We start from the raw sequence: 26,581 nt of genomic DNA on the forward strand, positions 1-26,581 counted from the left end.
ATTGTCATGCTGAAAGACCCAGCCACGTTTCATCTTCAATGCCCTTGCTGATGGAAGGAGGTTTCCACTCAAAATCTCAGGATACTTGGCCCCATTCATTCTTTACTTTAAACGGATCAGTCGTCCTGGTCCCTTTGCAGAAAAACAGCCCCAAAGCATGATGTTTCCACCCCCATGCTTCACAGTAGGTATGGTGTTCTTTGGATGCAACTCAGCATTCTTTGTCCTCCAAACACGACGAGTTGAGTTTTTACCAAAAAGTTCTATTTTGGTTTCATCTGACCATATGACATTCTCCCAATCCTCTTCTGGATCATCCAAATGCACTCTAGCAAACTTCAGACGGGCCTGGACATGTACTGGCTTAAGCAGGGGGACACGTCTTGCACTGCAGGATTTGAGTCCCTGGCGGCATAGTGTGTTACTGATGGTAGGCTTTGTTACTTTGGTCCCAGCTTTTGTTCACCGTTCTTGTGATCATTTTGACCCCATGGGGTGAGATCTTGCGTGGAGCCCCAGATCGAGGGAGATTATCAGTGGTCTTGTATGTCTTCCATTTCCTAATAATTGCTCCCACAGTTGATTTCTTCAAACCAAGCTGCTTACCTATTGCAGATTCAGTCTTCCCAGCCTGGTGCAGGTCTACAATGTTGTTTCTGGTGTCCTTTGACAGCTCTTTGGTCTTGGCCATAGTGGAGTTTGGAGTGTGACTGTTTGAGGTTGTGGACAGGTGTCTTTTATACTGATAACAAGTTCAAACAGGTGCCATTAATACAGGTAACGAGTGGAGGACAGAGGAGCCTCTTAAAGAAGAAGTTACAGGTCTGTGAGAGCCAGAAATCTTGCTTGTTTGTAGGTGACCAAATACTTATTTTCCACCATAATTTGCAAATATATTCATTAAAAATCCTACAATGTGATTTTCTGGATTTTTTTTTCTCAATTTGTCTGTCATAGTTGACGTGTACCTATGATGAAAATTACAGGCCTCTCTCATCTTTTAAAGTGGGAGAACTTGCACAATTGGTGGCTGACTAAATACTTTTTCCCCCACTGTATATATATATATGAGTGGTATGAGTCCATGGTTCCAAATATCAGGGAAGCAGCAACTCTCCAAAACCAGGTTGAATAGTTTTCCCCACTGTATGTGGTAGTATACAATCTGTGAATGTGTTGTAAACTGCCTTAATTTTGCTGGACCCCAGGAAGAGTAGCTGCTGCCTTGGCAGCAGCCAATGGGGATCCATAATAAATACAAATACAAATACTTATGTAAATGAGATGTTTCTGTGTTTAATTTTCAATACATTTCAATAAACATGTTTTCACTTGGGTGGCCAAATAAAATCACACGTGGGCCAAATTAAGCCAGCGGGCCACCAGTTTGGGAACCCTGATGTAGATGGATGTATGATCACTAAGCAGCCAGCCAGTTAGTCAGTCAAATACTATTTTATACTTGTCGATAACATGCGTCCTTTGTCCTGATCTAGCCCACATTCTGATTGTGCCCACATTTTCAGAAATATGTCAATGCATGGTATTAAAATGTGTCTCAAATCGGTCCACTGTGTCCGCATTGTGACCAGATTTCCTGGTCCCTCCCTGTATGGATATTATTTGACAGCTGTTCTTTCAAAATCATATTTTTTTAAAGACACATATTAATGCTATAAGTCAATGGTGCCACCTGTCAATGATTTTAAATTGCGGGATAATAAGGATCAGAATGCAGCTTTTAATCGTCTACACCTGTCTGAAAATGTGGCCACAATCAGAATGTGGACAAGATCAGGACAAAGGATGCAAGTTAGAACCAGGTATAAAATGGGCTTATTAGCAACAGACTGGTAATGAACAGATGGAGTTTCCACACCAGAGGTTGGAGTGACGTCAGGAGGGACAGGGACTGTCAATCAACCAAACCAACATGGGATTCCATAATATACGTAATAATATATGCCATTTAGCAGACGCTTTTATCCAAAGCGACCTAGTCATGCATGCACCATGTGCCATGCTCTACCAACTGAGCTACAGAGGACCACAGCTAGAACCAACCACATAAATCTGGAGCAAGCAGCTTTATTAAAATGTATTAGCAATTATAATGGCCTATTAAACAAGGCTATTATTATAGTGTTATCAAAAGAAGACGTGACATTTTCACTGTTAATTAAAATCCACTTTAATTCCAATATGACACAACATCAACAAATAAACATGCAAGCCTTTTCTATCTCTACATCATGTTATACAAATAATGATTCTGTAGTTACAAAATATATATAAATATGTAGGGCCATTATGTACAGAACATTTACATTACTACATCCATAACTTAAATAACATTTATTTTACTGTTATATACATTTAACAGATATTATTATTGTTATTATTATTATTAAATGTATTATTATGAATCTAGTAGTGGTATTATAACGTTGAAAAACAAAGCATGTTGCAGGAGAAAACGGGACCATATGGGACAGTACTGTGCCTGAATGGCCAAGGAGTAGAGGCTAGAGCTGTCCTTGGTAAGCATGGACGGTGGGCAGTAGGCTATGTAAAGCACACAGCACAGGGTTAGGTTCAACAGGCTATTTATACAGGGTGATAACACGGTCGGCTAGCCAACGATACTGTACATTCAGCAGCTCTTGGTTTCTCTGTACGGAATCTAGCACACATTTTCCACAATCATGCAGCCAGCTGGCTGGTTTTGGAGGGCTGTGGTGTGTGCCAGGCAGTTTTTGGTTCTCCTTAGTAAGTGATGGACTGATTATAAGTCATTGGTGGATCACTGGTATGAGAGGTCCACTCAGGTGGTTTTCCAAGGTCCAGTAGGTACATATAATATGTGAGCACTTCGGCCCGTAGAGCTCTTGTAGTTGTGTACCATTACTTCTTTGAAACTGAGTCATTTGGGAGCATTCCTTAAACTTTACAGACATGGTGAATTTATCCCCCGTCTGTTTCAAGACGGAAAACAATGCTAAATAGTTGCTAAATTCCAGCATGAATTGCAACTATTTGCTGTATTATTTTATGCCTTGTTGACATACTGAACATTATGCATGCATGAATCCAATTTCTATATATGTTTTAACTGGTTTGAAAAAACAGCTAGTAAATTTACTACGGCAGTACATTTTATGAATAAGTCCAGTATTTCTGTGATGTATCTGTAGATGTATCTCTCTCACACACGCACGCACACGCACACACACACACACACACACACGCACACACACACACACACACACACACACACACACACACACACACACACACACACACACACACACACACACACACACACACACACACACACACACACACACACACACACACACACACACACACACACACACACACACACACACACACACACACACACACACACACACACACACACACACACACTGTTTATAACCTTTCTTGTTGTATATAATAAACAGTTAACAATACAAATGTGATGCTCATGCCAATTGTTAGTGACCTGACTCCATGTCAGTCATTGTAAACATTGCAGTTGTGTAAGAAGCCAGTCCTTTGCAGGCTTCCTGTTCTGATTAGATCATACTGTGTAGGTGTACACAAACAACAACCCCCCCCCCACACACACACACACACACAGAGCCAGTTGTGTAACTCACACACATCAAATATATATATATATATATATATATATATATATATATATATATGCCTATCTCTCTCTCTCTCTCTCTCTCTGATACATACACTCTTTCACATACTCTCTCTCCCCCTATCTCTCTCACTTCATTTTTCTCTGTCTCCCTCCCACTCCCTTTCTCCCTTCCTCTCTCTATGAGATGATGCAGTTCTTGCTCTTCCTCCTCTGGCGCATGTGTAGCTGTCCATGCAGTTGCCCGTGGTTTCCTCCATGTAGGGGTCCATGTAGGGGTCCATGTAGGGGTCCATGTAGGGGTCCATGGTGGCCCCCCATCCCTCCCACCCCTGTAGGGCTGTATCTGTGGCGCAGCTCCTCATTGTTGAGGTAGCGTAGCTGGACAGGTCTGGGGATGGGCTCACCCAGGAAGTACCCCTCATCTTCCTCAGACTCAGAGGATGAGGAGCAGCTGGAGAACCAGGGGTCTGCCCCCTCCCCGTACCCCTCACCACCCCAGTATGGCCCCCCCAGGCCCAGCGGCTGCATCCTCCCGCCTCCCGCTGCATTGTGCAGGGTGAGGTCTGAGGTGGTGCGGGGGCAGGGTCTATAAGGCTGCTGTCTGTACCCGCCCATGCCCCCCACCCCAAACAGGTCCCGGGTGGTGCGGCCAGCGGGGAAACGGTCGTAGTCCTCCTGAACGCGACGGTGCGGTGGTTCCATCATGTGATTTGCCCGGTCGGCCGCCAGGTGGAGGGCGTTGTCAGAGCGTGAGCGTCGAGAGCGCCGGTGGTGGCGACCGCTGCTGCGGTGGTTGCCATTTCCATCATTACCGTTGCCGCGGTGTTTGCGTCGCCGTGGTTGCGTTGGTGGTTGTTGTTGACGTATGAGCTCTGGCTCATTGGGCCGCCGACGAGGTGTCCTTTCACTCATGGGAGGCATGCGGAGGTTGCCACTACTCCCCATCAGGCCCACATGACCTTTACCTTCAAAGGCCAAGGGCTGGGGGGCATCCCAGTACCCCAGGGGGTACCCCACCTGCACGGGTGCATTCAGGTTCCTGTATGGCCGAGAGGAGGTCAGGGACTCAGAGCTGTGGAACTGGACAGGGGAACCCAGTGTCCCCATGTTGCTCTTCTCAGACACATTCATCCCAGAGTCCTTACTAAGGTCTGGCATGGAGAACCTGGACAGGTGCTCCTGACGCTTACTGACTCCGTCCAGAGAGTTACCTGGGAAAGATACATAGACAGGTTATTTATGCTCCCAATCAGGTAATAAATGATCATTACCCATATTATCATATTACAACATATCTACTGTCTATCTTCTAAACTCAGGTGACAGGGTACAGTACCTGTAGCGTTGGACAGGGCCAGAGACTCCATGGATCCTCGGGGGGTTTGTTCCAGAGGGGTGAGGGGCTCTGTGAAGCTAATGCCATTGCTCATGGCGTTCCTGGTTAGGGGGGGCCTGCTGTCCCTCTGGAAGCCATGCATGCTGATGCTCCTTTTGTCTGAGAAGCCCTGGCCTTGGCTGGACACCTCGTTAAAGCTCATCTGGGTCTTTAGCTTGGGTGGCCGGAACTCGTCCTGGCTGTGGTGGATCCAGTTGTCCTGGAAGGATTGGCCCCTCAATGCCGCCATGGGCGTCCGCTTGGTGTTGCCCTGCTCTTTAACCCAGGACTCCGGCCTCTTCCCTGGGTTGCCAGAGCTCTGGGTTGGAGGGTGGGGTTTGGGGCTGGGGCTGTAGCCCTGCCTGGGGTTACACGGGCCCAGGAGCAGGGGCATGGGGGTTGGAGAGGGGTCCCGCGGGGAGCCCTCATAGGCTGCCTCATATGCTGGGGGGTAAGTTTCGTCCCGGCTCATCCACACCTGGTTGAGACTAGGGGTGCGGCTGGGGGTGCGACTGGGGGTTCGGCTGGATGTTCGACTGGGTGTCTGGCTGGAGCCAAGGCTCAGACGGTCCATATGGATAGACAGGGGGTCCACCTCGACAGACAGACGGTCAGGCATGGGCGCTGGCTGGCGACGCTCCTGCTCGGCATTTCGGTGATCCTGTTTTATGATCTTGGTGCTGTGGCGGGACTCACGGGAGCGGGCACTCTGGAAGGCCGAGTCCGAGGAGTCGGATTCATCTGGGTCCTGATTGATGGAATTGATTACATAATTTAAATACATAGAAAACACACATACAAGTGTCACCAGAACAGTCAGTTAAATGCTGATTGTTCACCTGTCCGGCGCTGCAGGAGCGTGAGCAGTAGATCTGTCCCTGTTTGGGCAGAAAGGGGCGCCCCAGGAGGGAGCGTTTACAGCGGGCACAGCAGAAACACTCCTCTGTGGCATGCCAATGCTGCCCGTCATACGTCATTTGGCCCTGGTCAATGCCTGGGGAGAGGATTAGATCCTGGCATTAGAATTAGAAATAATACTTACTACTAATAAGGTGTCAGTGTCGGGATATCACAAACTGAGTCTTAATGATCACAGACAATTGGAGGCTTGAACTTTGGACGAAAGAATACTGGCATATGGTATATCAGTAGCATTACCGTCAGTCTAACTGACTGGCTGAAACCCATTATCTACAGTGAGAGACTGTAACATTCCTCAGTAATGAGCTGAGCCAAGCACACAGTCTCTGAAGAGCCTGCTCAGAGTCCCAGCTAATCTGTAAAACATGAGCCTACAAAATATTTTAATGATATTTACTGGAAGAAGAAATTAAATATAGCACAAACACTGTGTTTTATTTCCCAGAAGGTTGATATTGTGATTTTACCCAAAACTGCGATTATGCTGTCTGTATAATAACTCAATAAATAACTCACTAAAAATACATTTATTGGAGGCCCTCCTCCTAAACAAAGGGAACTAATCATCTTTCACAGGCTCCATCTGGACACAACATGGCGTCCTCTGGGTCTGAATGGTTCACAGTTTCCCTCTGTCTAACTGAATCCTGGGCAGCAGATAATAACCACCTTCATTTCCCTAGCCAGCCATGTCTTAGCACAGCTGTGTGCTGCACAGTGGTCGTAGTTTTCTGTTCTGTTCTGCTATCGACTGACAACTGCTTTACAAATGACTTTTACAGTAATTTGGTATGTAATGTATTTTTTTCCGGTTATATGCTTTAGTCATGAATAATTGAAGCTATTGATTTCTATCTCAGATTTTATGACTGTTCGCACTTAACGACCACAGGTTTTTTGAATGGCTCCATTAGGTTATCGTCACTGGTAAAACATGTTAATGAAATCAGTTGAAACATGGAGAGATGGAGGTAGAGACACAGAGAGAGACAAAGGGAGACTGATGGTATGTGGGAACAACACAGTCATAGAGACTAGAAAACAGGGGGCAAGATACATGTAAAAGGAGAGACTAAGCGCGTTTCCATCCATCCTTTTTATGCAAGTAAAGTCATGCAGTTTATCAGGCTACAGATGAAATAAGTTATGATGAACTTCACAGAGTGTTGAAAGTGCACAGTGATCTTGATGCTCCTTTCAATAAATATCAAGGGTCTTATTCTGGTGACATGATGATTGATGCTTGACTGCTATTTGACAAATATTCTCCATAATAAAACTATTGGTAGAGTTGAAAATGTGATGGATACATATTGAACTTTAGATTTTTATTCGGTACATAAAAACGTAAGTGAAAAAGTGCATTTTGTGTGCACTATGTCATCACGCACTGTTTTCTATTCACAAGTCTGTTGGGTGGAAACACCACTGGTGGGAAAATGCGCTTATTTTCTATATGCGGATTTTAAAATATTCACATTAAAATCTGTCACCAATTGGATGGAAACCTAGCTACAGAGAGTGAGAAAGGGAGAAAAATAGGTCAAGGGAATAAGAAATGGTAAAAAGGAAACCAGGGATGGATATAAAGTCAACAAGAGAGACTTAGAGAGATGGAGGAAGAGAGTAGCAGTTACATAGAGGTAAAGATAGATGAGCAGGCGAGTTTTGAAGAACATAGCATCGTTACATGATTTTTTTATTAAACATACAATCTGATAATTACAAAGGAGAGTAGTAAATAAACTGATTGAAGTGACATCAATAAGGGATCATAGCTTTCACCTGGAGTCACCTGGGCAGTCTATGTCATGGAATGAGTTCCTAATGTTTTGTACACTCAGTGTATGTATACATCATGTTCAGGAAACATCTAGAACCATTTACCTATGTGTTCACCGCAGGCGTCGCAGTACTCTGCGTAGAGGGACTCAAAGCAGTTGCAGCAGTGTGGACGTCCATCCTTCATAATGTAGCGCTGGCCGCCCAGCGGAGCCTCACACTCATAGCAGCAGAAGTGCTTCATGTGCCAATGCCTGCCCTCCGCCTCCGTGCACTCATCAGCAAAGATAATCTAAAGCAGAGAACGAGAAAGAGAGAGAGAGAGAGAGAGAGAGAGAGATAGAGAGAGAGAGAGAGTGAGAGAGAGAGAGTGAGAGAGACAGACCATATATCACAATCATCAGCAAAGAGAATCTAAAGCAAATAGAGAGAGACCAAAATCATCAGCAAAGATAATTAAAGATAATATGCAGGAGAGACAGAGAACAGACTGTCAAACCATAGACCACTAGAGAGGGTGAGAGATACACACCAAGCAGAGACAGATTCTTACCAAGTGAAGATCACACACATGTTAGAATTAGCAGAAATATGACTTAGTCAAACCCAGCAAGACTTCCTCAGAGCTGGATAACTGAGATGTGGAAGGTGAGACTCCTCAACACTCCATACCCCCTAAACCCCATCTCACCCTGAGCTCTAGCTAACCCAGCCGACCACCCCACCACCCCATTCCTCTAAGCCCAGGCGGGCTTACTTCATCGCAGGCACAGCAGCGGGGTTTGAGCCTCTCGGCATGGTGCCGGCCGCAGTAGATCTTCCCTTCTTGGTGGAAGTAGATGAGGTCCACCAGGAGCTCCTCGCACATGCAGCACACGAAGCAGTGAGGGTGCCACACCAGGCCGTGGCCTGCCCGCGATGCAAACACCACAATGTCTCGTCCATTTATCTGGCCCCCACACTGAGAGAGAGAGAGAGAGAGAGAGAGAGAGAGAGAGAGAGAGAGAGAGAGAGAGAGGGAAGGGAGGCAGGGAAGAGAGGAAGAGGGGGCAAGATATAAATAGATAGAAAGAGTTAGAAAGTAAGAGTCAGAGAAAATACATGTACAGAGGGGGAAGGAAGAAGGAGGGGGAGAGAAAAGGAGGGGGAGAGAGAAGGAGGGGGAGAGAGAGGGAGGGGGAGAGAGAGACGGAGGGGGAGAGAGAAGCCAGTTTCGATATGAATAATCCAATGTTTCTAAATGTGAAGAACAGATCTGGGTAGCAAGCTGACTTTATTTTCAAATATAAATTAGATTTGCTGTAGCATGGATTTTATCCCATTTGCACCATCCCCTAGTGGTGCCCTCTATGTATCTGCTCTTTGTGCTGTAGGATTTCTGTGATGTTTGTTTTGTGTCAGCAGTGAGTACCTGTTCGCAGATGGCTCCACTGATGGACAGCGGGAAGGGGCGGACGTTGCCTCTTCCCAGGTTGTCCCTCTTTCTCTGGTTGCTGAAGAGCTTGAGCTCCCTCTTCTCCTCGTCGTCCAGCGTGTTGCAGTATCGGACCTGACGACCAAACCAACACACAATTTTTTCACCCATATCAAAAATATCAGACATCGCTGCGTGAATGTGTCATAGGTCACTAGACACAGAGTATCAGGTAAACTAGTGTGTCACCTCGTTGTCGTGTGGGGGCAGCTGGTGAATCAGCTGTTTGATGCGATGCTTTTCTCCTGGGCTGTTCACATACGGCACCCTGTCCTCAGGTAGAGAACCATAGTACTGATGCACCTGACAGGGACATAAACCACAACACTCTGGCTTTAGTCTCACAATACGCTAAGGGTCTAAGTTCAGCATAGTTGTCACGGATTCTGCCGAGACTGCCCTTCCTTCTGGCTCGAGCAGGCTTCGGCGTTCGTCGTCACCAGAGTACTAGCTGCTGCCGCTCTATGTTTTATGTTTCTATGTTCATCTAATTGTTGTCTGTTGTTGCACACCTGTTCCCTATTATGTTATTTGGTCTTCCCTATTTAACCTGTTCACGTCCACTGTGTGGTGTGCGTGTTTGTTGCTTGTACGAGTGTCATTTGTGAGCGGGTTTGCTCCTCCCTTGTGTGGAGGTTTTGTTTGTATTTTCTTTACTATTCAGTAAAGTGGATCTTCATTTTCATTCTGTGTCCTGCGCTTGACTCTGGCCTACCGCATTCCACAGACATTCATGACAATAGTGAATGATAGCATCTTCTACAGCCTTGGTACATGTTTGTTTTTGCACTCAACGATTGTTGATTTTTTGTAATGACTGGATTGATAGATTGGCTTGTCTGATCCTTCCTGGAGTAGGCCATGTGCCTAGCCATCATTATAAACTTTACTATCTCTGTAAATTGAATGGTAAAATGTCTGTCAATTAAAAACAAACGTTAAAGAGCCCTCCCAGATTAACCTGAAAGTAGCAGTTTCTAAATAATTCATAATGGGCTTCATATTCTGCTGTGTTGGTTATTGTCCTCAACCAGCCTTGGGAACAACATCTTGAACTAGGAACAGCGCTTGTGGCTCTGCAGCAGATGCAGCCTTGGAGAGCAATGGTCTCTTTCATTGCCAACAGTGTTTTGTAGAGTCCCAACTGTAGGCCCTTATTCTGCTTAGCTTTATTAGTCCATACAGGATGGAAATGTGTCCTCTGCTTTTTATCCAACACATAAGTTCCTTGCTCAAGGGAACGTCAGCAGTAGGTGTCACCTGTGACATCGATGCCAGCAACCCTCCAGTTGCTAGCTTACTCCCACCAGATTTTTGCCCTTGTCAGCAGTGGGATTTGAACCGCCAACCTTCCAGTTGCTGGCCCGCTTCTCTACCCTCAAGGCTACCGCAGCCCCCATAGTGATGGGAAAATAGAAAAGTATCTATGATTTCTGAATGCCTGTAGGCTACAATCAAAATAATTACAGGCATTCAGTAAAACTTGCTGAGCTGAAGTCACTTCAGATAATTATTCTCCAAGAACACAACGATTTTATGGTACAATTAAAGTTTTGTCACACCTCAATGATTTGCAACATAATCCTTGACACATACAGAGCAGATTTAAAGTAAAATCATTGTGTGGCTCACACCTAACATTGCACAAAATAAATGAGGGCCTTCCAATCCTCTAGAAAACAGCCATCTAGTCAACAGCAGGCGCTAAACTTAGTTATAGGTCACAATCATCCAGCAGGCTGGATTGCCTTCATCTCCCGTTGGTTCAGAGAAAGGCCACAGCCTCCCTCAGCATCCTGTCAAGATGGCTGACTGGAGAAAATAACTATCATCAGCCCTGCCTGTCATCTATTAACAGAGCTCCTGGAGGGAGGGTGGGAGGGAAGGAAGCATGGAAGGAAGGAAGGAAGGGTGGGTGGGAGGGAGGGGAAGGGAAGGAAGGCTGGAAGGATGGGAGAGAGGGAGGGAGCGAGGGAGCGAGGGAGGGAGGGGTGGTAGGAGGAAGGGAGCGTGGCAGCATCGCATCACAGGTCCCACTGTGCAGCACTTTACCATGGAGACAAGCAGGAATTATTACTTCAGCCTGATCGACCTGAGAACAAACAAAAGGCTAACTTCTCCCTCCTCTGGACAGCTCCCGTCAACGGAAAGTACTAATCATTTTTATGTCTGTGCTGTTTTCTCTCCGTGGTGGAAGTTTATGTTTCGGTTTGTTCCAATTTGGGGGGTAAGGTGTGACAAACCTGATAGAATAAAAACATAACAATCCAACAAACAACATTAAATTCTATAATTTATAATACACAACTTCATTACACCACTGAAACCAAAAGAGGCGCCATCATTTCATTACTTTCATAATTTTATGTCGTTCAGACGATATATTTCACAGATTATCCTTCAGGTCATCTTCATGGTTTGGTCATGGTTAAGCCACGGTTGTCATTACGTTGGGCTCTGACGTCTCTGCTCACATGGTGTCGTCTCAACAGTGACAGTTGAGTAATTTCTTCACATTTGCTGAAATGTTTGACAGCTAATTTGCTATGCTTGGTAGGTTCTCTCTCTCTCTCTCTCTCTCTCTCTCTCTCTCTCTCTCAACCAACTTTCTGTGGCTTGTTTTAGAAATAGTGATATTTGGGAGATGATTTCCTTTTCAAATAACTGAAAGTGAGTGGTTGTAATCTGAATAAAGGGAAGAAGGCCATTCTTGAACTTTGGGTGAGACAATTCTACTAATTTGCTAGAGAACCAGTTCGGATTTAAGTATAACTTTTGTATGACTGAAGCTTTTAGTGATAGGTCTAATGCTTTAATACTTAATCATTTTTGTCCGCCGAATTCATTCATTATATAAATAGGCCCGTTTAATTTTGTCTGGCTTGCCGTTCCAAATAAAATGGAATATTTTTTCTCATATAATTTAAAAAACTGTTCGCTAGGCGTAGGCAAGACCATAAGCAAATAACTGGGATAATACTAAAGAGTTAATCAGGGTGATTTTTCCACAAATTGACAGGTATTTACCTTTCCATTTTAGCAAGATCTAATCTATGTTTGCTAACTTTCTATAAAAATTGATTGAAGTGAGATCATTTATTTCCTTTGGGGTATGTATTCCGAGTATATCCACATCACCATCAGACCATTTTATTGGTAAACTACATGGTAATGTAAATTTTTTATTTTTTAGTGATCCATTACGTAATATAGTACATTTGTCATAATTTGCTTGTAATCCAGAGAGGTTAGAAAATGTATCTAGATCCTCTATGAGGCTGTGGAGGGATTCAAGTTGTGGATTTAAAAGAAAACATGAATCTTCAGCGTACAATGACACCTTTGTTTTTAAGCCCTGGATTTCTAATCCCCTGATATTATTGTTGGATCTGATTTTAATAGCTAACATCTCGATGGCCACAATAAATAGATATGCCGATAGTGGACAACCTTGTTTCACTCCTCTTGATAGTTTAAAACTTTCTGAGAAATAGCCATAATTTACTATTTTACACCTAGGGATACTATACATGATTTTGACCCATTTTATAAGAGATTCTCCAAAATTGAAATGCTCCAGGCATTTATATATAAACCCCAGCCGTACTTTATCAAATGCCTTTTCGAAGTCTGCTATGAATAGCAGGCCTGGTTTCCCAGATTTTCCATAGTGTTCTATTGTTTCCAATACTTGCCTTATATTATCTCCAATGTATCTTCCATGTAAAAAACCTGTCTGATTAGAATGAACAATATCCGACAATACCTTTTTAACTCTATGCGCTATACATTTTGCTAGAATTTTTGCATCACAACACTGAAGTGTAAGGGGCCTCCAATTTTTTTAATGGACTGGATCTTTATATTTTCCACTTGTATCCTGTTTCAGTAATAATGAGATCAGACCTTCTTCTTGAGTGTCAGATAATCTACCATTTACATAGGAGTGGTTAAAACATGCTAATAACGGTCCTCCGAGTATATCAAAATAGGTTTGGTATACCTCGACTGGTATGCCATCCAACCCTGGAGTTTTCCCGGACTTAAAGTCTTTAATTGCATCCAGAAGTTCCTCCTCTGTAATTTCACCTTTACATGAGTCTTTCTGTATGGCTGTTAATTTTACATTATCAATAGAAAAACAATGCCTACAATTAGCTTCAGTTAGAGGAGATGGAGGCGACTGAAACGAAAACATATGCTTAAAATACTTTGCTTCCTCCTTCAAAATATAATTTGGTGAATCAAGGATGACTCCGTCATTTGTAACCAGTTTCAGTAAATTATTTTTGGTAGCATTTCTATGTTGAATATTTAAAAAGAATTTGGTGCATTTTCCCCCATATTCCATCCAGTTTGCTTAATTTTTTATAATATATTACACTTGATCTTTCTTGAATAAGTTTCTCCATTTCTTTTAGTTTTTCCTCTAATTTATTCTGAGCCTCTATGTTACAGTTTTTATTGCCATCTATCTGTTCTGTTAGAATTTCTATTTTCTTTGTTAGTATAAACTCTTTTGACCTAAATGGCTTATTCTTTTCGAGATGAGAATCAAATTGCATGGCCTCTAAAAGCACATTTAAAGGTGTCCCATACAATAAGGGGATTTGCTGTACCTATGTTATGTCGGAAAAAGTCAGTTATAAATTCCTTTGTCCTAGTTAAAAATAAATTATCATCCAATAGGCTTTGATTAAATTTCCAATATCCTCGCCCACGTGGAAATTCAGTAAGAGTAATGTATATGCCAATTATATCATGGTCCGACCGCATTCTGTCCCCTATCAACACTTTTTAAACTTTTGGTGCCAACGAGAATGAGATAAGAAAGAAGTCAAGACGACTAGGTTGATTGAGTCTCCACCATGTATTTCTCACTAGATCAGGATATTTAAGCCTCCATATATCTACTAGTTCTAATGTATCCATGACATTCACGATTTCCTTAAGAGCATATGGGTGATTGTTTGTGGTGTTATTTCCTTTACGGTCCATTGAGTTATTTAAAACACTATTATAATCCCCCACCATAATAATATTGTCTTGAATTGCTTGCAGGGTTGATAATTTATTATATATATTGTCAAAGAAGTGTGGATCATCATTATTTGGTCCGTAAAGGTTAATGAGCCATATCTGTTTATGGTCCAATAACATATTAAAAATAATTCATCTACCTTGCGTATATTTTGACAATTTGCACATTCGGATCAAAATTACTATTAATTAATATCATCACCCCTTTTGAATTTCTTTGCCCATGGGAGAAGTATATTTCGACCCCCCCCCATTCCTTTTTCCATGCAACTTCATCTAGAATTGTTGAATGAGTTTCCTGTAAACAATAGATATTATATTCCTTCTCTTTGAGCCATGTAAATATTGTTCTTCTTTTGTTATTATCAGCTAAGCCATTACAATTATAACTGGCTATACTTATTTCACCATACACCATAATGAGATACAAGTTTCAAGTCTATTTATCATTATATATGTTTGTAAATTTACCAATAAAAAATACCGTAATGATTGAGTGTCCATATAGCTGTACCGTGATATTTGCATTGCTACTAAGTAACCCTTCAATTGTTCTCCAATAATTCCCCCGCTAAAGCCCCTCCCCATCCCAAGTTGAGCCGTTATCCCAGTGATCGGTATCCCACCCACGTCCCTCCGGATCCCTAGGGCCCCGAGAGGCCAGGACCCATCCATCGAAAACAGCACACAGTGCCACCCACAAAACAGAAGCAGATTAACCGCCAAAAGCATTTCCAATGCTGTCACCTCTCTCTATATATAATTATTTAAAAATATATATCTATTCAAATATCTTGCATATCTTATTTTCCATCATTATCAATAAATATGCGTAATAATGTCGACAGTTCATGCGTAGGATTTCAACATATAACCCGCATTGCCATTGTATTACATTTAATTTATTGACAAGTAATTATTATCCTAGGAAACAATTACCGCGGTCCATCCCATACTCCCCCCAACATCCCCACCCCCCCACAACAGATGCGGGACAAACACACACGCACATACTCACATACTCCAACACACTCAACCCCCCTCCTCCACAATCAACCATAAAATCAGATGCTCAACGGTTGTTACATCCCAGAGCCCAACTCAAGAAAGGACCTGATTTACGAGTGCACATACAGTTACAGCTGATTGAGAAAGCATGCAAGATTGAGCAGATATTTACAACAATGTGAGATTTGATTAATCTATTTAATCTATGTCAAGTCCTAGGTGATGGAGATCAGATCCACCCTCTTCACCTGAGACACAAACACTCTGGTCCCCCGTTGTAACCATTTTTCCCAAGCATCTCTGTGCAGTCAGACCTTTGATTATTTTGTGCCACCTGGGCCACAATGATAAACCCCCTCTCTGATTGTCCGAGTGTGACCCCCTCCCCATGGGTTATTGCAGCCAGTGTTGCCAGCACTGCCATTACCTGGGTGGGGGTACCCCACCGGAATCCCCACCGGCTAGGTACAAGGTCGTCAAGGTTCTCATTAGCAGCTTTGAGAATGTCCTTGTATATAATGCCCTCCCATCAGGGGGCTCTGGCTTTGTAGGACCAACCCTGCCAGGCAGGCTCAGAATTTTGAGGGGGCGGTGCTGCTCAAGTATGTCTCTGACCGCATTTATTTCTCTGTTTAGGCTGCATACTCACAGCAGGTCCATAAAACAGCTGGGAACTTCTCTTTGGTGTATGGGTCGCTCAGGTTAGTGTCCAGGTTATAGGGTTGGGGATCTTTCCATCATGATAGGACAAAAATTTTTTTGATTAGATGTATACTATATTTAAAAATGTATATCCCTCATCTACACAAAATTGAAAGCTCTCTCTCACTACCCCTGCTCATAGACACCCATCGGCTCTGGGATATGCAACCATTTCCCCTCTCACTCACTTAACGCCGCACCTTTCCAAACACAAAAATGCACACCACTTGGTTGACTGCGGAGGAAATGGGCAGAGCGCGCAAATTCACCCGCATCCCACACCTGCCGCAAGGGGGAAAGGACGCCAGGGAGAACACAGGACCAACCACAACAACCGTCCACCAAAACAACAATTGCCTGCCAAAAAAGCAATGTTCTAATTAGTTTTATTTGAAGATGTATTATTCTGCTTGTTATCTTTTCTTGTTATATCGTTTTATCCTTTTTTTAAATACTATATTAATGCACTGTTCGTTTTAGTGGTAGCCACTGTTTTTTTTTTCAAAGTTTAGTTTCCTGGGGTTTTGAACGGTGTGTTGTGAGCGATGGCTTCGCAGCCTAGCGCGGAGGAGACGCTGTCGTTACGGCATGGATTCAGGTGTGTTCCCGAGAATGGAATTAAGGTGGAGGAGGTTCTGCTCACGGTCGGCGGACAGGTAGGAGCTGAATTTATACATTCTGCTTCCAGAATGAACAAAACTGTGGTTGTGTTCATGAAAAGAGCAAATTTGGTGGGTAGGCTCATTTCTAGTGGAATATTTGTAAGGGGTGTGTTGGTGCCAATTTCTCCTCTTTCTACCCCTTCGACAAGGGTGGTAGTTGCCTATTTGCCTCCGTTTATTACGGATTTTCACATCAGGAAGGAGTTGAGTCATTAAGTTCGCTAGCGGTTTTCGCGTACTGTCGGCAGGTTTTCAGGCAGATGCCTTCAAGCATGTTGTTTCGTTCCCGGAGGCAAGTGTTCATGTTTCTGAATAACAATGAGCAACAGTTAAATGTGCATTTTAAAGTGAGGCATGGGGAGGGGCTCTACGCAGGTTTTGCCTGCATGGTGCTTTGAGTGTGGGGATTTGGGGCATAAGAGCTTTGCATGCCCACATAAAGGCTGTAGACAAGGTGAGAGTACAAGCACCAGTGGGGGAAATCGAGGTCAACGTGCAGGGGGCCATGAGATGCAGGCAGCAGAGGCTGGGCCTAGTCATACGACAGATGGTAGTGTAGCTAAGGCTGGGCCTAGTCATGCTACAGATGGTGGGGTGGATGAGGCTGGGTCTAGTCATGCTATAGATGGTGGTGTAGATGAGGCTGGGTCTAGTCATGTTATGGATGGTGGTGTAGATGAGGATGGGTCTAGTCATGTCATGGATGGTGGTGTAGATGAGGCTGGGTCTAGTCATGTCATGGATGATGGTGTAGATGAGGCTGGGCTTAGTCAGGTTATGCTAGTGGATGAGGAGAGTATAGTGGGGAAGGGTAAGCGACTGGGGGGGTGGAGGAGGGTGTCAAGCGGAAGAGGAAAAAGGGGGAGAAGAAAGGAGGTGGGAGGGCAGAGGCTGGTGTGGTGAAAGGCACCAAGGAACCTTTGCCTGGTGCTGGGGGGGGGGGGGGGGTGAGGCCCCGACTAGAGAGCTGTTGGGCGCTACCATTCTCCCGGTGGGTTTTTTGGATACTCACATAACCATGGCTCGGCTGTCTATTTCACCAGGGCAGGCATCCTATTGGAAGTTTAATGTAAAGCTCTTACAAGATGCCACTTTTTGCTCAGGTTTCCAGACTTTTTGGGAAAGGTGGGGGCAGCAAAGAGAGGAGTATGAGTCTCTGAGTCAATGGTGGGATGTGGGAAAAGTCCAAATTCGGTTTTTCTGTCAACAGTATACAGCTCTCTCATCCTCAGAGGCTAGGAGAGTATTGGGAGAACTCGAGCGTAGTATTAGTGAGATGGAGGTAGAGCTGGTGGGGCAAGGCAATGTAGGCCTCCAGGCTAATTTAGCTGAACTACGTAGGGACCTGGGCAGTTTTTTCCAGATTAAAGCAAAGGGAGCATTTGTAAGAGCTAGGTTCTCCATGCTCAAGGAGATGGATGCTCCCAGCTCCTGCTTCTTTGGTATGGAAAGACAGAGCGGTGAAGCCAAGGGTATGCATTGTCTACAGCTTTCGGATGGGCGGGTGACCTCTGTGGTGGGGGAGATGCGGGAGCGTACTGTGGAGTTTTATACTGAGTTGTATAGGGCAGAACTGTGTGATCCTATGTGTGCTCAGGTTTTGTTTGCAGAACTCCCTAAGCTCTCTCTGGCACAGAGGGATGAAAAGGACATTCCCCTGTTGTCCCATGAACTGGCAGAGGCCGTAACCCAGATGTCCCTGGGGAATAATTGGACTGGACTTCTTTTGCGTGTTGCATGAGTGCGTCAGGGTAGAACAGTTGCCGATGACCTGCCGTCGGGCGGCTCTGACTCTCCTGCCCAAAAAAGGGGACTTGTGTGAACTTAAGAACTGGAGGCCTGTGGCATTGCTCTGTGCGGACTACAAAATATTTGCCAAGGTCCTCGCTAACAGACTGAAGTCCCATCTGGACTCTATAGTACACAAGGACTAGACATATTACGTACCAGGACGCTCAATCACGGACAACTTGTTCTTAATCAGCAACATGTTGGACTTGTTGAGAAGTTCTTATGTGAACTTTGGACTGGTCTCTTTAGATCAAGAGAAGGCTTTTTGATAGAGTGGAACATGAGTATATGTTTAATGTGATGTCTGTGTTTGGGTTTGGGGAAAGGTTTTTGGCCTATGTGAAGATGTTGTATGCTGGGGCATCATGTATGGTCAAGGTGGGAGGGGGGCTCAGTAGGCAAGTCTGGGTGAGGCGGGGCATTAGACAAGGATGCCCTCTATCAGGGCAGTTATATACACTAGCCATTGAGCCTTTTTTGGGCCTGCTACGCAGGAGACTGCAGGGAGTGTGCTGGACAGGCTTCTGTGATGGTCAGGGATGGTCAGAATATGCAGGCACTAGAGACTAGTCTGAAGGTGTACGAGGGAGCTTCGTCAGCTAAGGTAAACTGGGGCAAGAGCAAAGCTCTGTTATGTAGGGCATGGGGGGATAGGGCCCCTCCTCTGCTTCCAGGGGGTTTGCAGTGGGGTTGTGAAGGGCTTAACATTTTGGGGGTGTACCTGGGCTCAGAGAGGTGGGTCAGGAAGAACTGTGAGGGGCTGTCACAGGCAGTTGTGTCAAGACTGGCCAGGTGGCTCGCAGACCTGCAACGCAAGCTGGTGGATTTTTTCTGGTCGGGCCATCAATGGCAGTGTCCGTAAATGAAGGAGGACAGGGCCTGGTGGATCTGGAGAGCAGGGTGGCTACATTCTGACTGGAGGGGCTGGAGGGGCTGAGTACAGCAGGTCTCTCTGATTTTTACTTTGCGGTGCTGAGGGCCTAGCAGCTACTAAGGCCCACACGAGAAGGGGGTGTGGAGCCTGGGCTGTGGGTGTGGGAGGAGCCTATCCTTTTGAGATCGGTTCAGTCTGCCACCCTGAAGAAGCGACTGATGGCAGCGGGATTACTAAGGCTGGGTGACCTGCGACTGCTGGGAGAGGAGGGGTGGAAAACCCCAGAATACAACCTCTATATTAGGTAAGGAACATTAGGAGCCTAACAGGAGTGAAGGCACATCAGTGGCAGGGAGTATGTGGGGCGGAGAGTATTGTGGGTTTTAGATGGAGGGTGCTCTACAAACTCCCAGTCCCAAAGAGGTCAGGGGACCTCCAGTGGAGGGTTCTACATGGAGCCCTGGCCACTAACAGCTGGTTGGCACAGGTTGAACCAGGAGTCGGACAGGGGTGTCCTTTCTGTGTCATGAGTGAAACTGTGTTTCATGTGTTTTCTGTGAGCGCCAGGTTAATGCCTTTAACGCCTCTCTCTCTCTCTCTCTCTCTCTCTCTCTCTCTCTCTCTCTCTCTCTCTCTCTCTCTCTCTCTCTCTCTCTCTCTCTCTCTCTCTCTCTCTCTCTCTCTCTCTCTCTCTCTCTCTCTCTCTCTCTCTCTCTCTCTCTCTCTCTCTCTCTCTCTCTCTCTCTCTCTCTCTCTCTCTCTCTCTCTCTCTCTCTCTCTAAATCTCTCTCTCTCTCTCTCTCATAGAGGGAATTGTAAAGCAATGAACCATAAGTTCTGCTGCTTGTTTATCAATGAATCCACACCGGAGTAACAGAGAGGGCAGAGTTGTGCCGTAGGGGGGAGTCAGTAGGGTAAGAGAAGGGGAAACGAGGGGTAGAAAGTGGGTGGTGTACCTGCTCAGGGCTGAGTCCAGGGGGCGCCCAGGCGTATTCCTCCAGCGCGCAGCCTGAGTCGTCGTCAGAGGTAGAGTTTCCCTGGAAGTCATACATCAACTTAGTGACACTCTTCTCCATCTCCAGAGACATGGCCCTCACCACATGCTCCTCACTGGGACACTTAGAGTGGACACAGGTCTTACTTTAGCCGAGTAGAGAGAGATGGAGAAAGGGGGAGAGAAAGAGAGAGCGCGAGGGAGGGAGGGAGGGAGATATACAGAGGGGAGAGAGAGAGAGAAAGATAGAGAAAGTAATTAGTATTCTAGACTACAGGCTGCGGGTTCAGATTTCCCAGTGCCATACATCAGGGCTATGGCAGATATATGAAAGCATTTTCAGCTATTTGTTATAACCAATTATGCATAAATATTGTACAGAGACACACATACAAACACACACACTGGCTCAGACTTTAATAAAACTTTCAAATGCACAATATTTTATAGTTTTCAAAACTAATATACAGTCCAAACACAGAAATCTAACACAACAAACCTAAGTTACGTGACCATTTATCAGATATGGCTGAGCTCCTAAGACAGTGTTGATCATACTTGTGTCACGAGTTACAAAGCCAGAACCCAGAAGCAGACCAGGACAAGGTAAGTTGAAACGAAGGTGAGTGTTTATTTACAAATTCAAGAGTGATGCTGAATAATCCAGGGAACAGAGCGGGCGGCGTTGATTAGTTGTTGGGGGTGCAGTGGTTGATCCAATCATGGCTCGGCAGCCGCCGACCACCAGGCAGAGGTTGGATGAAGGTCCCGGACGAGTGATGTTCATGGCTAACGATCCGGCAGGGAATGGATGTTAGGCCAGAGCCTAAGAAGGGTGATGATCAGGACCAGGTGTGCAGATTGCTGATGGGATGCAGGTGCGGAAATCAAGAGAGCTCCCCGGAGCGTTCCAGAACCCTCGGGAAACTGGAGATCACGAGCAGAAAAACTAGTCCACAGATAGGACCCGACTCAGACTGCCGGGATCGTTACAGTACCCCCCTCCGACGAACGCCACCGGGCGGACTCCCGGAGCGCCAGGATGGAGGCGGTAGAAGTCACGGATGAGGTCAGCATCTAGGATCTGTCGCCGCGGAATCCAACTCCTCTCTTCAGGACCATACCCCTCCCAGTCCACGAGATACTGGAAACCCCGGCCCCGCCGTCTGGAATCCATGATGCGTCGCACCGTGTAGGCAGGACCACCTCCGATCATCCGAGGAGGAGGAGGAGGAGGCGGAGGAGGCAACAGAGGACTGAGGAAAACAGGCTTGAGGCAGGAGACATGAAAGGTGGGATGGACTCTGAGCGTCCTCGGGAGTTTGAGTCGAACTGCCACCGGATTGATCACCTTCTCCACCACAAACGGACCAATGAACTTCGGTAACAACTTCCTAGACTCAGTCCGTAAAGGAAGATCCCGTGTGGCCAACCAGACCCTATCTCCGATGGTATAGGTGGGAGCGGGGATCCGGCGACGATTCGCCTGGAGCTGATACCGGTCCGAAACTCTAAGGAGTGCCTTTCTGGCCCGATGCCAGGTCCGGTGGCAACGACGAATATGGGCCTGAACAGAAGGCACTGAGAGCTCCCTCTCCTGAGAAGGGAACAAGGGAGGTTGGTAGCCATACAGGCACTGGAAGGGAGACATCCCAGTGGCAGATGTAGGGAGAGTATTGTGGGCATACTCAACCCAAGGCAACTGAGAGACCCAGGAGGTAGGGTTGGAAGAGGCCAGGCAGCGTAGCGTGGATTCCATCTTCTGGTTGGCTCTCTCCGCCTGACCATTAGATTGGGGGTGAAAACCAGATGTGAGACTGACTGTAGCTCCAATGGCCAAACAGAAGGACTTCCAGACAGCAAGAGGTAAACTGAGGGCCACGGTCGGAAACGATATCACTGGGCAAACCGTGGACCCTGAAAACCTCCCTAACCAGGATCTCGGACGTCTCCGAGGCAGAGGGAAGCTTGGCAATTGGCACAAAGTGGGCGAACTTGCTGAATCTGTCCACGATAGTCAGAACGACCGTGTTCCCCTCAGAAGCGGGCAACCCAGTGACAAAGTCCAGGGCCAGATGCGACCATGGTCGCCGGGGAATAGGAAGGGGGTGAAGTAGTCCAGAGCTGGGCCGATTGGTACTCTTATTCTGCGCACACACTGGACAGGCAGCAACATAACCCCGAGTATCCTCGGCCATGGCAGGCCACCAAAAACGTCTGCGAAGAAACGCCATCGTCCGAGCCACGCCAGGGTGACAAGCCATCTTGCTGGCGTGGGACCATTTGAGGACCGCAGGACGAACCGACTCAGGCACAAACAACCGACCGGGTGGACCGTTACCGGGACCGGGCTGCGTCCGAAGGGCCGCCATCACCTCCTCCTCAATCTTCCACCTAACAGCTCCCACGACGCAGTTCCGGGGGAGAATAGTCTCGGTCTTGGACCCACTCTCCTCCGTCTTGGAGAACATCCGAGACAAGGCGTCCGCCTTGCCGTTCTTAGATCCAGGTCGGAACGTCAGGGAAAAATTGAATCGTCCGAAAAACAACGACCACCTGGCCTGACGGGAGTTGAGACGTCTAGCCGATTGCACGTAAGCAAGATTCTTGTGGTCAGTCCAGACAATAAACGGCTGCTCCGCCCCCTCCAACCAGTGGCGCCACTCCTCCAAGGCAAGTTTCACCGCGAGAAGCTCCCGGTTACCCACATCGTAATTCCTCTCCGCAGGCGAAAGGCGACGAGAGTAGTAGGCGCAGGGATGGAGTTTACTGTCCGTGGAGCATCGCTGCGACAGGATGGCGCCAACTCCCACATCAGACGCGTCCACTTCAACGACGAACTGACGGGCCGTGTCCGGTTGAGAGAGAATCGGTGCGTTGGTGAATCGCCTCTTCAAATCCAGAAACGCTCGATCCGCCTCCGGATTCCACTTGAAGCTCCTGATACTGGAAGTCAAGGCCGTTAATGGAGCGGCCACACGGCTGTAATCCCGGATGAATCTGCGGTAGAAATTCGCAAACCCCAAAAATCTCTGGAGCTGCAATCTCGTACCGGGCTGGGCCCATTCCAGAACCGCTCTAACCTTCTCCTGGTCCATCCTAATCTCTCCCCTGGAGATGATGTACCCGAGAAAGGATGTCGTGTGGGCGTGAAACTCGCACTTCTCGGCCTTCACGAACAGGCGATTCTCCAACAATCGCTGCAGAACCTGCCGGACATGCTGGACGTGGTCGGAAGGTTCCTTCGAGAAGATCAGAATGTCATCCAGGTAAACAAACACAAAGAGACCGATCATATCTCTCAGGACGTCGTTCACCATACTCTGGAATACCGCTGGAGCATTGGTCAGTCCAAACGGCATCACCTGATACTCGAGTGACCCATCGGTGTATTGAACCCCGTCAACCACTCGTCTCCCTCTCTGATCCGGACCATGTGATACGCATTGCGTAGGTCTAGCTTGGTGAACACCGTAGCACCCTGTAAGGAGTCGAAGGCAGAACTCATCAAGGGCAGGGGATACTTGTTCTTGACCGTGATGTCATTCAACCCCCGATAATCAATACACGGTCGAAGAGAGCCATCCTTCTTACCCACAAAGAAGAATCCTGCCCCCAGGGGTGATGACGAGGGACGAACGAGACCAGCAGCTAGGGACTCCTTGATGTAGGTCTCCAAAGCCTCACGTTCAGGGCGGGAGATACTGTATAACCTTCCCTTGGGGTAGACAGCTCCAGGGAACAGGTTGATGGCACAATCATATGGTCGGTGGGGAGGGAGTGACAGAGCCTTCTGCTTACTGAACACTTCCCCCAAATCGTGATATGTCTCGGGAACCAGGGACAAATCTGGGGGTTTAGCCTCAATCACCTGACTGGGAACCGAATGGGGACAGGCAGTCTTGAGACAGTTAGCATGACAATCAAGGCTCCAACTCGTTACCTTGCCCGTCACCCAATCGAACGTGGGATTGTGTTCCTTCAGCCAGGGGTATCCAAGGACCAGAGGAACATGGGAAGACGGCAGAATGAAGAATGAAATCATCTCCGAATGATTCCCCGACAACAGCATCTTAACCGGTTCAGTCCTCATCGTGATACGTGCCAGACTACTGCCGTTCAGAGTGGTCGCTTCAATGGCTTCCGGCAATTGCTCCTTGGAAAGCCCCAGCTGTTCCACCAACTCGGCATCAAGAAAGCTTCCATCGGCACCTGAATCGATAAAAGCGTTAATCGCTAAGCTCTGATTCCTGTTCACAAGGGTAGCCGGGAAACGGGGTCTGACAGAGGTACTGAGAGGTTGAAACTGGCTCGCTAAAAGTCCTCCCAACTTTAGCGAGCCGGGCAGTTTGACGACCGCCGGGAACAAGTGGAGATGTAATGTCCCGAGCTACCACAGTAGAGGCAGCAGTTGGTCTTACGTCTATGTTGACGCTCCTCCTTGGTTAACCCGTGCCGCCCCACTTGCATGGGTTCAGAATCGGGAGAGAGGACCTCTCCACTAATCCTTTGTGGTGGAGAATGATCGACGTGTTCTGGTCCACCACCCGACCCGACTGGGAACTGGGAAGCTGATCGATTGGACGGACCCCATTGCTTCTCCCTCCTTCGCTCTCGGACTCGATTATCCACCCGAATAGACAAGGCTACCAAGCTGTCCAGGTCACTAGGCTCCGGATAGGAGATCAACTCATCCTTGAGCTGCTCCGACAGACCCTGGTAAAAGGCCGCTTGCAGAGACTCCTCATTCCACCCACTCTCCACAGCCAACGTCTTGAACTCGATCACGAAGTCGGCCACGCTGCGAGTTCCTTGGTGAAGCGAAAACAGGCGCCTAGCTGCGTCCCTCCCTCGGACGGAATGGTCGAAGAGCTTCCTCATCTCGGCCGTGAACCCCTGGTATGAAGCCATGCAGGGGTCTTGTCGTTCCCAAACGGCTGAAGCCCACTCCAGCGCTCGACCACGCAGCAACTCAATCACAAAGGCTATCCTAGCCTTGTCTGTGGCATAAGAGTAGGGCTGTAGATCGAACACTAACCCACACTGCATAAGGAAAGAACGGCATCTTCCCAGCTCCCCCTCATATTTATCCGGCGTCGGAACCTTGGGCTCACGGAAGGACACAGCTCCAGACGCGGCAGGCGAGATGGGTGAAACCGGTAGTGGATCCTCCACCGGAAACTTGCGCTGGTTCTGGACCTCCGTCAGACCGGTAGAAAGGTTCCGAACTGACAACGCTATCTCCTGTAGTGCCGTGCTATGTTGTCCCAACATCTTCTCCTGATGGGAAATGGCATGGCGAACAGAGTCCAGGTCCGCTGGGTTCATTACTGGCCGGATCATTCTGTCACGAGTTACAAAGCCAGAACCCAGAAGCAGACCAGGACAAGGTAAGTTGAAACGAAGGTGAGTGTTTATTTACAAATTCAAGAGTGATGCTGAATAATCCAGGGAACAGAGCGGGCGGCGTTGATTAGTTGTTGGGGGTGCAGTGGTTGATCCAATCATGGCTCGGCAGCCGCCGACCACCAGGCAGAGGTTGGATGAAGGTCCCGGACGAGTGATGTTCATGGCTAACGATCCGGCAGGGAATGGATGTTAGGCCAGAGCCTAAGAAGGGTGATGATCAGGACCAGGTGTGCAGATTGCTGATGGGATGCAGGTGCGGAAATCAAGAGAGCTCCCCGGAGCGTTCCAGAACCCTCGGGAAACTGGAGATCACGAGCAGAAAAACTAGTCCACAGATAGGACCCGACTCAGACTGCCGGGATCGTTACAACTTGAGAATATGGATTAGGATGAGCATAGATCACTGCAGAGGCGAGAGAGAGAGAGAGAGAGAGAGAGAGAGAGAGAGAGAGAGAGAGAGAGAGAGAGAGAGAGAGAGAGAGAGCGAGAGAGCGAGAGAGCGAGAGCGAGAGAGCGAGAGCGAGAGAGCGAGAGAGAGAGAGAGAGAGAGAGATGATGGAGGGTCTCTGGCTGGATAGTCGAACAGCTGGACACATTACTAATACATGACTGATTAAGAGGAGAAGGTATCTGCTGCATATCGCTGCCTGCCGACACCAGAAACATGGCATTGAAAAGCAATTAATTTAGGGAGAAAATGGGAGATTTTGTAGCATGATAGAGACTACATGTGTTGTGCCTGCTAAAATCACCTGCCTCTTAAATGATGTGCCCTCTGTTCATGTATTTCGGCTGAAAAACAACCTAAAGAAATCATCACATTCTTGTTTTATTTCTTGATTACAAAATCATTGAAATGTCACAACATCAATTTGGTATACAGGGTTAGCC

General features: G+C 46.8%; 1 protein-coding gene across 1 annotated transcript in view; it reads right to left on the reverse strand.

Moving 5' to 3' along the window:
* Nucleotides 1-3,775: 3,775 nt before the first annotated feature.
* The window catches only part of LOC121545363 (prickle-like protein 2), an 84,163-nt gene continuing 61,357 nt past the window's right edge, over nt 3,776-26,581 (reverse strand). Inside the window, exons 2-9 of the mRNA XM_041855815.2 lie at nt 20,244-20,427; nt 9,400-9,513; nt 9,148-9,285; nt 8,494-8,697; nt 7,842-8,028; nt 5,873-6,027; nt 4,995-5,781; nt 3,776-4,869 (exon numbers count right to left, since the gene is read on the reverse strand). Coding sequence (XP_041711749.2) covers nt 3,836-4,869; nt 4,995-5,781; nt 5,873-6,027; nt 7,842-8,028; nt 8,494-8,697; nt 9,148-9,285; nt 9,400-9,513; nt 20,244-20,375 — 2,751 coding nt within the window. The 5' untranslated portion in view covers nt 20,376-20,427 and the 3' untranslated portion in view covers nt 3,776-3,835. The remainder of the gene's footprint in view (nt 4,870-4,994; nt 5,782-5,872; nt 6,028-7,841; nt 8,029-8,493; nt 8,698-9,147; nt 9,286-9,399; nt 9,514-20,243; nt 20,428-26,581) is intronic.

Source organism: Coregonus clupeaformis, chromosome 30 (assembly GCF_020615455.1).
Source record: "Coregonus clupeaformis isolate EN_2021a chromosome 30, ASM2061545v1, whole genome shotgun sequence".
NCBI lineage: Eukaryota > Metazoa > Chordata > Actinopteri > Salmoniformes > Salmonidae > Coregonus > Coregonus clupeaformis.